Below are 14,008 nucleotides of genomic sequence, written 5' to 3'. Positions count from 1 at the left end.
GTGGCACATAAAAGCACCCACTACACTCTCGGAGTGGTTGGCATTAGGAAGGGCATCCAGCTGTAGAAACTCTGCCAAAACAGATTGGAGCCTGGTGTAGCCATATGGTTTCACCAGTCCTCAGTCAAATCGTCCAACCCATGCTAGCATGGAAAGCGGACGTTAAACGATGATGATGATGGAGACTACCTACCTTAAATATATGAATGCATATATAAGTTTAGTATATGTGGCAAAATATATTCATTCCAAAAAAAAAGAAATCAATAAACAAACATCTTAGTCCTCCCATAAAAATTAATAAAGGATGAGATGAGTATACAGATCAGAAAGAAAATATATCTTCATTAACCCTTTAGCATTTAAACTGACCTGATCTGGCTCAAATATTCTTCCTGCTTTATATTCAAGCTGGCCTCACACTACCAGTCTCAAAATAAACAATCACATCATTGAAACCTCAAAGCTATGAGATAATTCAATTAATTCAAAACCATATGAAAAATGCACTACATTTGACACAATAATCCTTCTCTTCATGGAAACATATTCGAGTCATTACCATTTAAATAGAGAGTAGTGCTTATATGCAATAAATGGGATAATATATACCGTAAATCCTTGAGTATAATACGCAGGGGATTTTTAGGAGGCTGTACCTCTGAAAACCCTAAACCTTGTGTATAATACGCACCCCTTCTCTAACTTGAGTCAAGGAGGTCTATATAACGTCCTTGGTTTGTAAACATATATACGGTAACGTCCTTTATTATTATTGTATATATAACATAATGCAAACTTAGCTTTTTTGTGCACTTTGTTTGCAGAAAATAAAGAAATAACACTGATAAAGTCAGTGAAAAATAAATATTAAGTAAATTGCCTTTACATATTTATCACTTAGAAAATATTTTTCGTTTTTAACCTCGTATATAGTACGCACTAGAAATTTTGACCTTTAAATTTTGGGAAAAAAGTGCGGATTATACTCGAGGATTTACGGTATATGGGATAAACTTGCATGAAAAAGAATGACCATCAGATGATATAGCAAAGTTCTATGATTAATTACATGTAGTTGGTCAAGGCAGGCATGATGTGTTAGAAAATGGTGTAGTTTTAGAAACCTATGTATAGAAATATCTTAATGTAGCCATATCTGAAAGAGACAAGTTTGTAGCTAGTAGGTCTGCAGACTGTCAAGCAATGATGCTGTTTATGTAAGTGACAAGTAGTTGCACCTCATAAACATAATAGTTTGAAGACTCATGAGTTCTTTAATACAAATATTATTAACTTCAGAGGAATTTGCAAATTTAATCCATTATTAATCTAGCTTGTGAATTCTATAATTTAAAAGTTGTATCAATACAAGTTGAGGTTAGATTTTGTTCTGAACACGAAATGATAAAAAGACTAATAATAAATCAGTTTTATTAAAACTTTCAATTTTTAAGAATATTCACAAAAATTGGTGAGGTAAGATCTAATTATGGGCCTCACAGCTAGGATGACAAAACATTGAAAAAAAAAAAAAAAAAAAAAAAAAAGCAGTCAAACTTTGTGTAACAAGTCCATCTCATACCAACATGGAAAAATGAATGTAACATTGATGAGGATGATTTACAAATTATACAACACATTTTGTGTATATTATATATATATATATATACACACATACACAAGGTGGTATAAAAAGGTTCCCAGACTAGCTATATTTAATAAAACATAACTTATTTACTTAGGTTCTAACACCATCTCCTAAAGTCACCTTGCAAAGCAATACCCCGGTCACAGCATTCCTACCACTTTTGAAATACAACCTGGAAGTTGCTTTCTGTAAGCAAATTGAGGACCTTCTGACTTGCTCGTGATCTCAACAACAGTGTTAAAACGGTGACCTTTGAGCTGCTTTTTCATCTTGGGGAAGAGATGGAAATTCGTAGGTGCTAAATCTGGTAAATAGAGTGGGTACGGAAACAATACCATGTAGTTTCTGGTGAAAAACTTACAGGAAGAGCTAAGTGACAGTGCATTGTTGTCATGAAGAATCCAATCATATTCCACAAATTCGGTCACTTTCACAAAATGTCCTCCTTCAGAATGCTTCAAAATGTTGCAGTAGAACTCTTGATTGACAGTCTGACCCAGGAGGACAAATTCCCTACAATGAGCATGCTCTTGAGCTGTAGCTCTGTCATGCCTCCTTCAGTTGTGAAGATGAAGGTCTCTTCCATTGTGACTGCTGCTACCTCATTGCAGCAAGCTTGCTGAAGCATATTCAATGTTTCTGTAGCAGACTTCCCAAGTTTAATACAAAATTTCACATTGGCTCTGTGTTCCAAAACCCCGTCCATGACAAAATCACAGACTACAAAGTAAACACAGCAATGTCACTTGGCACACTGCCTCATGAAGGTCACAGCTATCTTTCACTGCACATGCAACCAAGTGCTGTCATCTGTTGGCACGCTACAGAACTAGTCCAGGAACATTTTGATACCACCTCATATATACATACACACACTGCGAAGACCTGTTGAAGCAAATGAAATTGAAATCGAACCAAATTCGATTACTGGTACCTATGCCAACCTCTCCTTCATTGGACACTAAACTTAGCTTGCGAAGACCTGTTGGGGCAAGTAAAATCGAAATCGTGATTGAACCAAACTCAATGACTGGCACCTGTGCTAGTGGAGCACTAACAGCACATCCGAGCATGATCATTGCCAGAGCAGCTGTCTGGCTTCCATGCTAGTAGCACGTAAATAGCACCATTTGAGCGTGATCATTACCAGCATCGCCTTACTGGTATGTGTAAAAACATTCAAGCGAGGTCGTTGCCAGTACCGCTGAACTGGCTCCTGCACAGGTGGCATGTAAAAAACACCTTTTTGAGCATGGCCGTTGCCAGTACCGTGTGACTGGCCCTCATGCCACTGGCACGTAAAAGCACCCACTATACTCTTGGAATGGTTGGCGTTAGGAAGGGCATCCAGCTGTAGAAATTCTGCCAGATCAGATTGGAACCTGGTGCAGCCATCTGGTTCACCAGTCCTCAGTCAAATCGCCCAACCCATGCTAGCATGGAAGGCAGACGTTAAACTATGATGATAATGATGCAACAGAAAGATAAAATTATATAAATCAAAAACAGCAATATTAATGAAATTAATACATGATTTAGTTATGGTTTTTTTAAATTTAATCATTGTATAACCTTCCTACCACAAGAACAAAAGTTTAACCAAGAATATAAAGAATATACACAAAATGTTGCATATATAAAATTTTGAATACATAAAATGTCATGCATTTATCCTATTACAGTGTGGGGCTATATTTCTCATTATGGTTTGTACATTTGTTTGTAAAACAATTGTAGTAGTGTTATCCCTGATTTCTGAGAATATATTTCTCAGCAAATTATTCACAAGGTCAAAATAAATCAATAGTACTTTTTCTTCTCTTTGGAAATAAATTAAGTGGAAAATACATGAAGAAAATTCTGGAAGATTGTTATTAAAAATATCACAGTGGGAAGTTAGTTCACCAATATATATTAGCGATCATGTAAAATATAGTGTTGAGAGGATCTTATTACACTGTTATATCTTCATTCCAGTGGGTATAAGTTTACAATTAAATAGGCTATTTTTTTGCTTCATAGAATAGCTCAACATTCATATGGTTACTCTTCTGTATCAATAAATACATGCATAGATAAGTGAATACTTTTAGGAGAAATATTATGAGTTTTTCTCGTATGAAAATACTTGTTTACATAAACTAGACGTTTGAGAGAATGATTTATCAGATATCATAGTGATATGGGCTTTTTAAAATTTTTTTTTTCCTGTAGGTATGTGCTTCCATAACTAAGTTTCAAACTGTCCATCACCAGCCAAACCATCCAATATTAATGAAATTTTCTGATTCTCCTTTCTTTACTAAAACAGTTTTCATCTGTATAATGCCTCTTTCTACAAATCCCTGATTACTCAGAATTATGGCAATAAAAAACATCTTGATTTTATGAAATGCCAATTAATCCACCTCCTTTTCAATCACAGTTCCTTTCTTCTATGAGAAACAGAGCTCAGTCATTATTTCTAGAGAATGATTTACCACAGATATTAGTGATATGATTTCTACTTTGTAAGAATGTTAAGTCATTTCTATAGAGAAATGCAGCAAATTGGCAATGTCACTATGGTGCTTGATACAATGCCTTGTGGTATTTGTTCCAAAACTCTGCAATCAGTTCAAATCCTGCTGTGGTTAATGTTGTCTTCCATCCCTTCAAGGTCAATAAATTATGTATCAATCCAGGACAGTGGGTTGGCAAAACTGTTACAGGGTTGGGTGAGATGCTTTGCAATATTTGCTCCACTTCTCAGCATTCTGACAGCAACGCCAAGCTGTATTAACCCATATCAGCAGCCTTTATTTTAAATAACATCACAAGGTACATTTTGGTTATCTCACCCCCATTAAAAAATTGGGTTATCTCCCCACTAAAATATCGAGTTTATGTGGTGATGAGAAATTTGGATTAAAAGCGTTAGATCCTTTTGATTCAGTACTTCAACATATTGAGGCTTGGCTTCCTCAATAGGCATGGTATGATTTCTTATAAAAATGTTATTAGATTCAATAAGATGTTTAATTTTTTTCAGTTTCGTATGATTTGTTATAAAAATATTATCAGATTCAATAAGACGTTTAATCTTTTCACTTTTCATGTTTACTCTTTTACTTGTTTCAGTCATTTGACTGCGGCCATGCTGGAGCACCGCCTTTAGTCGAGCAAATCGACCCTGGGACTTATTCTTTATAAGCCTAGTACTTATTCTATCGGTCTCTTTTGCCGAACCGCTAAGTGACGGGGACATAAACACACCAGCATCGGTTGTCAAGCAAAGCTAGGGGGACAAACACAGACACACAAACACATATACATATATACGACGGGCTTCTTTCAGTTTCCGTCTACCAAATCCACTCACAAGGCTTTGGTCAGCCTGAGGCTATAGTAGAAGACACTTGCCCAAGATGCCACGCAGTGGGACTGAACCCGGAACCATGTGGTTGGTAAGCAAGCTACTTACCACACAGCCACTCCTGCGGTTATTAATTTTTTTCTTTTTGTTTTATTGAGGGTTAAACAATTTTTTTAGTTGGGGGAGAAAACCAAAAAGTACCATCAGAATCATAGTGAGAGAGGACTTACAAACATGAGCAATTAGCCAGTCTTACTTAAAAAACAGGAAAACATGCCCATGCCTCAACATACATGTGCAGATATATGGTCAACTTTGACTGATAGACACCTTATTTCAAGAGAATGATTTACCACATATCAAGTATATGGTTTCTACCCAGTATGAATGCGTATATGGGTAGTTAAGTCACTATTTCTAGAGAATGATCTCCCACAGATATCACAATTAAATGGTTTGTTTCCTGTATGAGTACGTTTATGAGTAGTTAAGTTACCTGGTGCAGAGAATGATTTACCACATGTATCACAATGGTATGGCTTTACTCCTGAATGAATATGTAAGTGAGTATTTAAACTAGATCTTTGCGTAAATAAGTTACCACAGATATCACAGTGATATGGTTTTTCTCCTGTGTGAATACGCTTGTGAGTTGTTAAGTCACGATTTCCAGCAAAAGATTTACCACAGACATAACAGCGATATGGCTTCTCTCCAGTATGAATGCGTTTATGAATAGTTAAATCACTACTTCCAGAGAAAGATTTACCACAGATAACACAGTGATATGGTTTCTCTCCTGTATGACTACGTATATGAGTAGTAAGGTTACCTATTACAGAAAATGATTTATCACAGATATCACAGTGATACGGTTTTTCTCCTGTATGAATGCGTCTATGAGTAGTTAAGCTGGATCTTTGAGAGAATGATTTAGCACAGATAGAACAGTGATATGGTTTTTCACCTGTATGAATACGTTTGTGAGTAGTGAGGTTACCTTTTAGAGAGAATGTTTTGTTACAGACATCGCAGTGATATGATGCTTTTCCTACTCCTTTTAGAATCACTTTTGGAAAATGAGTCTTTTTATTCTCAGTTTTACGTTTAACCGCTTTCTCACGTAATTCATTTTCCATATTTTTTCCTATCTCACTACAAGGGAGTTATGTTCCTTGGAGTAAATGTTTTTACAGGAATATTTCTTCTAAGTGTAATCCTGGTCAATATTTGAAGATGCTGCAAACTCCTTAATTAGAATTCAAGATCTGGTACACATTCAAGACAGTGAAACAGAGAAACTTCTTTTCAAATTTTACTCTGAGGAAATATTTCACAGTAAATCTCTACCATAGATTTATATAAACTAGTTGTATCGACTCCACATATCTTTCTTTAGTCTTTAAAAGATGAAAAATATTGGTAATATATCTGAAGTTAGAAATTCCTTTTTAATAAGATCTGGTATTCCTGAAAAAGTAGAGAAACAGTGTAAAATATTCAGAATACGTAAAAAATACAGATTCAACGAAGGAAATATTTCTCTATTGATAAAATGTAAATATAAACATTTACCTGAACTGAACTTAATTTACGAAATTACATCATACAAGCATAAGCTACATCTTTGGATTGTGTAACATGATACCAAACAGCAGAATAGTAGGCAATAAAATTGCTAATTTCTCCAGAAATGTCATTCGTCATTGTTGATGCGTTAAATGTTGTGTAACCAAAGTCAGTTCTGACAAGTAAACCTAAGGTATTCCTGCCAATGCCATCCCACCCTTTCAGACAATGCATGTCAAAGACTACATTATTTAATGTGTCCGTACATATTCAAGACGTTCTGATACAATTGGATTGCTATTTCTTGCAAGCTGAACGATAATAATGTAGAGACTTCTTAAGAGTTAGGTTGTTGTTTAAGCCCCAAATCAACCCTATGATCAAAAGCAAGTTGTTAGGTTACGCATTTTACGACAGATTAAACAAAAAGAAACATTACATTCGTGAATGAAGAAAAGACAATTGAAAGAAAGAAATATCGGCAAAAAGGATCTCGAATAAAATATGTTTCAGGAAGTGGTGACTGTTGAATTCGGTGGAAAGTACTTGACGTCTATCGGTTATCACCTGACAATTGCAGCTGTTACAGGTAGATGTCAAGATAAAGTATTAAAGCTAAATACCTCGAGAATTGAATTTGGTAGACAAAAACTGTGCAGAAGTAAGTCGTATGTAATAAATTATTATTATTGACAACCTTCTCGGTTCCAAGAGACAGTAAAATGGCGAAACAGGTACTTTTTGAATAAAGAGAGAACGGAAATCGAATTATTGGATTTTCATTGGTCGATTTTGGTCAGGTGATAAAGTGTTGAGGTGGGGGGGAGAGCAGTAAGCATATGCGATGATGTTTCATAGAATAGAAAACTGCACCGTGTAATCAAATGTTTCTCCGCGTGTGTGTATGTATGTATGTATGTGTGTGTGTATATATTCTCTTTTCTCGTTTCAGTCATCTGACTGCGTCCATGCTGGAGCACCGCCTTTATAGTCGATCAAATCGACCCCAGAGCTTATTCTTTTGTAAGCCTAGTGGATCTTCTATCTGTCTCTTTTGCCGAACCGCTAAGTTACGGTTGTCAAGCGATGCTGGGGGGGGAGGGGGACAAACAAACATATACACACATATACGACGGGCTTCTTTCAGTTTCCGTCTACCAAATCCACTCACAAGGTTTTGGTCGGCCCGAGGCTATAGTAGAAGACACTTGCCCAAGGTGCCACGCAGTGAGACTGAACCTGGGACCATGTGGCTGGTAAGCAAGCTACTTACCACACAGCCACATATATATATATATATATATATATATATATATATAATGTGTGCGGATGTGGTAATGAAAATCCAAAATAAACTTTCAGGGGAACTAACTCTCACCTCAGAGATTAAGAGAAAGGTGTTAAAAACAACGAACGTGTTTCCGTATTAGATACTATAACTGCAGTAACTAAATTTTTATTCACTTGTGAAACACGTACTACTCAGAAAGAACTGCGTTGAAATAAGAAGTGTTTTGTTAGTTTGCAGAGTTCAATTTTTTATTTAATTATGCGCCCTTTTCAAGCCTAGCTCATGGGCCCGGTTCCCCGGTTTCTATGGCGTATGTGTTCCCCCAGCCGGACGGTTACTCAATAAACAGGAAGAAAGAGTGACAGAAAGTTACGGCGAAAGAGAACAATAGGGGTCGCCACCACCCCCTGCCAGAGCCTCGTGGAGCTTTAGGTGTTTTCGCTCAATAAACACACACAACACCCGGTCTGGGAATCGAAACCGCGAGTCCGCTGCCCTAACCACTGGGCCATTGCGCCTCCACAATACATCTATTCAAATGAAATTAGCTAAACAGATATACAATGAATGTCTCTATCAACTCATTTCCCAAGGCGCACTGTTCGGGAACAATGTCCTCGCCGGGAAGTTTTTAAGTCCAGACTTTATGGAAAGACATAAAACCAGAAGTGTGTGACGTTTCTTTGGTAGATCTATTTCTACAGAAATTGTAGTGCAGGTCACAGACACACACTATTGGTAATAAAAGAGGTTCTTTACAGCTATATTGCATCACTTTCGAGATGATTAAAATAATGTTGATAGGAGAATAAAATAATGTTGGTAGGAGAATAAATTTTTTTTCATTAGAATAAAATTTATATATACATAATGTGAAGTTTAAAGAGTTTTTCTTTTTAACACATAAATATATAGCAACTATATTTGAGGAATATTGTTTTTCTAATGGATTGTGATCAACGTTATTAAACTACATAAATTTTGTTATATTTCTATTGAACAAACGTTGATGTATATAATCCATAATAATTTGTTGTAAATGATTAAGATTTTGCAAAGTGAATTCCATGATTCAAACGCAAATAAATTATTGTACTTTCTCAGTTAAGAGCAATACAATAAAGTGAAGTATCTTTAAGTGTAGTAAGCAACTATGCTTTATTCTACTGTAATTATTTCTTCATTTATTAAATATGTTAACACTATAGTGATTCATACAGACGGTATCTGAATTATTTAATATCAAAACACTGGTTTTAAAACCTTTCGCTTGTAACACCAATAATCAAAATATATTTACTGATTTAGTAGAAACCAGGAAAAAATACACAAGTCATTTAATTTCAAGATCTAAACAAACATAGTACCAACTAACGCTATCACACTTATGTATTACAAACTTATGATTAACATGGTTTTCGAGCGCTGTCATGGATTTTCTGAAGTTTTAAACATCTTTTAAAAAATCTTCAACATGCCTGCTACGACGAACTGTTTTCGAACACTACTAGTCAAAGCAATTCTATTTCTCAACATGTTTATAGAATAACAAATAATCACTACATTGGACATATATGTGTGTGTGTGTGTTCATATAATGATATCTCCACAATGTATTGGTGAGATAAAACATGTAATCGTTACTAAAATAGCAAAAATTCGTCCACAAAGGTCTATAGTAGACTCCTTATGGATCGATCTCCTTGGTTATATATCAAAAATTTAAACAAGAGTTTTGACGCTAATATCCATTTATATTAAAGTCTATTACCTATGTCAACATTTCTGTATAAGGTATATATATATATATATATATATGATAGGTTATATAGTCAATGAATCAAACGAACCATTCTCTATACTGGTTTAAGGACCTTACCAATCTCCAAACTTCGTGAAATATATCCAATTCAACTCTTTGTTTTCTTCGCAGATGGATTTTTTGTTTACCTGGTTGTTACTCATACTCTTTACAAGTACAGATTAATTACCTTCTAACGATTTTTTTAAAATTTTTAATTTGTCAATTTGAATCAAAACTAACCTGAGGTTAAACAGGAAACTATGCAGCACTTTCCAATGATTAGAGGTGAGTTCTTTGTAAACACGATCAATAAAGCTTCCTGTATGTCAGTCCCACGCTTCATTAAAGCTACAGACGGTGCGAATATGGCATTCTTCCAGTTGCTTTATTGATACTGTATTTATAATTCCTGCGTGATCTTTAACCGAAGCAGCGTCAATTACCATGAAACCAACAATAATGAGGAATGTAGAAAAATAACTTGGCTATCGGTGTGACTGTTATACGTCAATACATATTTTTAATTCTTATCTGGAAAGGCATGCATTCCCATTCATAAATTTCTCTTCTGAAAACTTTCAAATAAATAATCAAATTGTTTACTCTTCGAAATGAGTTTTTTAAAAAACAGATTAACATTCGTTTTCACCATTACTAGCTTTATAAGTTAACTAAATGATGTTGTTGAAGAAATGAAAATAGTAAGCTTTTCGTTTCGGTCAGGTACCAAGTGATATTTGTACATTCCCTAATATTTTCATTTTACTCAATACTTCTGTGATCAATGTTACCCGTATCCTTTTGTTTTGTTTTTTTTTTCCCTTACGTTTTTTCAGATTCCTATATTCTCAACAACAGAATTTTGCTAGAATAAATAAATAATACAAAAACAGCTTTTAATTAGTTCACCTATTTTTAGTTTTTAACCTTTTTTTCCGAAAGTTTATAGTGCGATCCTAGGTTTTGCAATCGTGTGCTAAATACCCTAACTAAGCCACGCGCTTTCACAACATGACTATATATGTCTACAAAACCCTAGAACTAACACTGCTACACACGGACTACACGCCAACACTCGATCCCCTCTATATTTCTACCTACTTGCCTGCCTGCTGTGCGAGGGAACTGTAATGCAGGGAAATAAAAAACAATTCGCCTACCTTCTCGTCGTTTTGCTGTCCAGCTGTACTCAATCCAAAACTCGTGCCCAGCCCGCGCACCTAACGATAGCAGCTGCTAGTACCCGTCCCTACTAGCTCGCTTACCTCACGTCCGTTCGCCGTGAGCACCGTAGTCTTCCTTCTCTTACTTCCTCTCTCGCCCTTCCTGTTCTGGTCAAGGCCCCTGACCGTTGACGTCACAGCCCTTTCCTTCCGACTCAACCCCACACGCCCCATGGTCTCATAGATCACCTCTTCACTTTACTCCACGTCAAAATCTTCCATTCACCCGGGTGCACGCCTCACATGCTGTGATCTCTGTAGGGACGTAGTCACGTTCTCTTTCTCTGCTCTACTTTCGTCGTCCGAAGAAGCGACAATCCTGCAAGACGTGACGCGGCATTCCATCCACAGAAACGTTATTTTGGAAGTTAACAGCCGTCATTGTTCCACTGAGATGTGCAGCGTGCCTTCGTGGGCTTGACCCAGACTTCATCTCCCACCTCCACGAAGACAGTCTCTCTCCCTCCCCATCCTCTCTCTTTCTTTCTCTCTTCCGTAGAGCATTCTGATGGTTTACTCGGATGCCACCATTCATATCTGAACCCGCTCGGTGATACGGACTCTTCAGCCTGTCTTTATCGAGGCGACATATTGTACCAGAACACTGTTTCCAGCAGAGAGATACACCCCCTCTCCGCCACGGCCTTGATCGTTCGATGATGTCTTCCCACGATTCCATTTCCACTCGGCCTGTACACTGCTCTGAAGAAGCGGTGCATATTCTCTTTATCAAGCATCTCCTTCAGTATCTCTGAACGAAACGCAGTGCCATTGTCCATCAACAATTCATCCACAGGGCCCCGCTCCAGGAATATCTCGTTCAGGATACGTGCAATCTCGTCTGCAGTACCTGTCTTCAAATCCCTCCAAATGGTCAAGCTACCCACAGTTGACCATCGAGAGACACGTCCCCTGCCAGTAGTGTATCACATCCACCGCCAATCGTTTCCTGTTGTGCTCTACCGAGATGATTCCCTGCTCATGCGCACCTGCAGCAGGGTCAATGGATTGACGACACATCACAAGTTCCGACCATCTTTTGGATGCTCTGCCGAGTGACGTCGGCGTCAACAAGATACAGGGTTCTATCCACGCCCATATGATGCATGGCATGCAGTTTCCTTAGTCACTTAACCGACACAGTGCAGCTATCCCCTGCTTCGAATATCCGGCTCCGCCAACCAGGCCTTTTTCACCCTGGGTAGGACGTCTGCCTTGTTCCTTTCTGAAGGCACAAAGACAATGCTCAGCTCCAAACCAAATTTGGCAGCTAGTTCTCCTAGAATCCCTAGGAGGTGCTTTATTAACATCTCTGCCGCCCTCTTTTCATCAGTGATCACTGGTCCCCTTCAACCAGGAACGGTGGCCGAATCGGCTCGGATTTCCATGGGGTGCAGCCGCCATTTCAGGACCAAATTCATCCCCTTCAGCACTGCATCAAATTCAGCCACGTTGATGTGGCTGTAATCGTCAGCTTTTCGAAGCCAGGCTGCGTCTTCCACTTCGACGCCTCTGATTTCCAGTACAACCCTTATCGCTACGCTGCTAGCATCGCACCGTACGGTCGCATTCTCCAGTTTGGGTACGAAACAGTTCCCTCTTACTGTGTCTTCTGCTCTTGTCCTCTCTAGGATTTCTCGCATCATCACCACCGTCCCTACTTTGTCTCCCCAGTTTGCCCTTTCTGCTCGTCTCTTCATGTAGCTGCCCGCCGTCCACAGCCACCCTGCGATTGGGTAGTGTCTCATGAGCCTCCCACACATCGATAATAGTTCTTTCCTGTTGCTACTGGTACCCAGTTCCGGGATCTCGTTCCACCTCTGTAACACCAATGAGCCTGATCTATCTCTTTGAAGCTTGCGCCCCAGTGAGGTTCCTCCAACCATTGGCTCCACTGGCTTCGCAATCAGCCCGAACTTCTTGAGGTGACCTACAACCTCTGTGGCAGACACTACGGTCTCATCTACCAAGATGTCATCTATATAGGAATTGGTGTCCCTTCTTATCTTGCCCATCTTTCCCAGGATAGACTTGAGCACTATCGCCATGATCTTCGGTGCGGAATTTAGCCCGAAACCCAACCTAGTCAAACAGTATTCTGGCCCTTATATCGCACCAGCTGATACTGCCACAGTTTCAAGTCGACAATCGTCGCTGCCCTCGTCATCTGTCTCCACTCACGCAGTGTCTCACCGCAGACGTCAGTCGCCACGATACATGGCCATTCATCTCCCGAAAGTCCAGTACCGGCCCGACTTTGCCCTTTGTTGGCTGCACCACTGCCTTTAGTAGTAACACTTCACGCAGCACCTCCGCCTTCCACAGGATAAGGACACCGTCCTTAATCCACTTCTCTACCTCTCCTTCAAATTCACCACTGGCATGTCCCTTCAAGGTATGCTGGTAGCAGTTCAGCCTCACCTTTCCAACGCCACTCTGCCGTCCACCGCTGACCTTCGAACACCGCCCGAAAATCTTTATCCTCAAGAATGTAAGCAGTGCAGTCCCTTGAGGAGCTATGCTTCCTCTCATGTTACAGATTCACGGCACGTGACACCCCTGCATCACCAAACAAAACTACGTCTCCACGAGCACTGACTCCTCCAAGGCGGTTGATCGCATCCATCCCCATCACCACGTCAATTCCGTCTACCACATGGTCAGTCACAATGGGGTATACTGTCGAAATAATCCTTCTCTTAATAAGAAAACTGAATATCTACACACCCATCCCCACAGCGAGGCGAGGCGAACGTCTATAAAATTTCAAGTAGATAGGTAACCAGACCTATAATTTGGAGTGATATATCTCCGATTTCTAGTAGGTTATAATTTAAGGAGACAATTGGTGTAACAGATTATTTCTGCTTCATTTTTGTATCTGGTTTGCAATATTCTTTATGTAAATTCGTGTACGGAAAAAAATGTTGTGTCGAGATGAGTTATTAATGACTCTACCGAGACCGGATGTCACCGGTATCATTTAAGCAGGGTGATATTTTCAATGACACCGCCTATATGTTATCTTTGTAAGTTATTTTATTGTATTAGTAATTAACTTTATCACATAGTATTATAATTAATCTGATTATATTATGCAAACACAGTCCCATGA

The 14,008-nt window shown here is 38.4% G+C and overlaps 1 protein-coding gene across 6 annotated transcripts; it reads right to left on the bottom strand.

Annotated features, from left to right (window-relative positions):
- Positions 1 to 1,410: 1,410 nt before the first annotated feature.
- Positions 1,411 to 11,235, bottom strand: LOC106881703 (zinc finger protein 239). Of its 6 annotated transcripts, none has more exons than XM_014932172.2 (2): positions 10,831 to 11,235; positions 1,411 to 6,476 (listed from the first exon to the last, which is right to left on the bottom strand). In XM_014932172.2, exon 2 carries the CDS (start codon positions 6,143 to 6,145, stop codon positions 5,381 to 5,383), a length of 765 nt encoding a protein of 254 aa, XP_014787658.1. In that variant the 5' UTR covers positions 6,146 to 6,476; positions 10,831 to 11,235; the 3' UTR covers positions 1,411 to 5,380. The 6 variants fall into 6 exon arrangements, with proteins under 6 accessions (XP_014787658.1, XP_052826408.1, XP_014787655.1 ...); XM_052970448.1 differs by lacking the exon at positions 10,831 to 11,235 and adding an exon at positions 9,911 to 10,240; XM_014932169.2 differs by lacking the exon at positions 10,831 to 11,235 and adding an exon at positions 9,746 to 9,897.
- Positions 11,236 to 14,008: the final 2,773 nt, after the last annotated feature.

Source organism: Octopus bimaculoides, chromosome 9, assembly GCF_001194135.2.
Source record: "Octopus bimaculoides isolate UCB-OBI-ISO-001 chromosome 9, ASM119413v2, whole genome shotgun sequence".
Taxonomy (NCBI): domain Eukaryota; kingdom Metazoa; phylum Mollusca; class Cephalopoda; order Octopoda; family Octopodidae; genus Octopus; species Octopus bimaculoides.
Note: the sequence above shows the minus strand (reverse complement) of the source record. Positions and strands in the feature narration are given on the sequence as shown.

Bases quoted from the DNA above. Each gene is read 5' to 3' on its own strand.
- LOC106881703 (XM_014932172.2), bottom strand. From the start codon at position 6,145: ATGGAAAATGAATTACGTGAGAAAGCGGTTAAACGTAAAACTGAGAAT.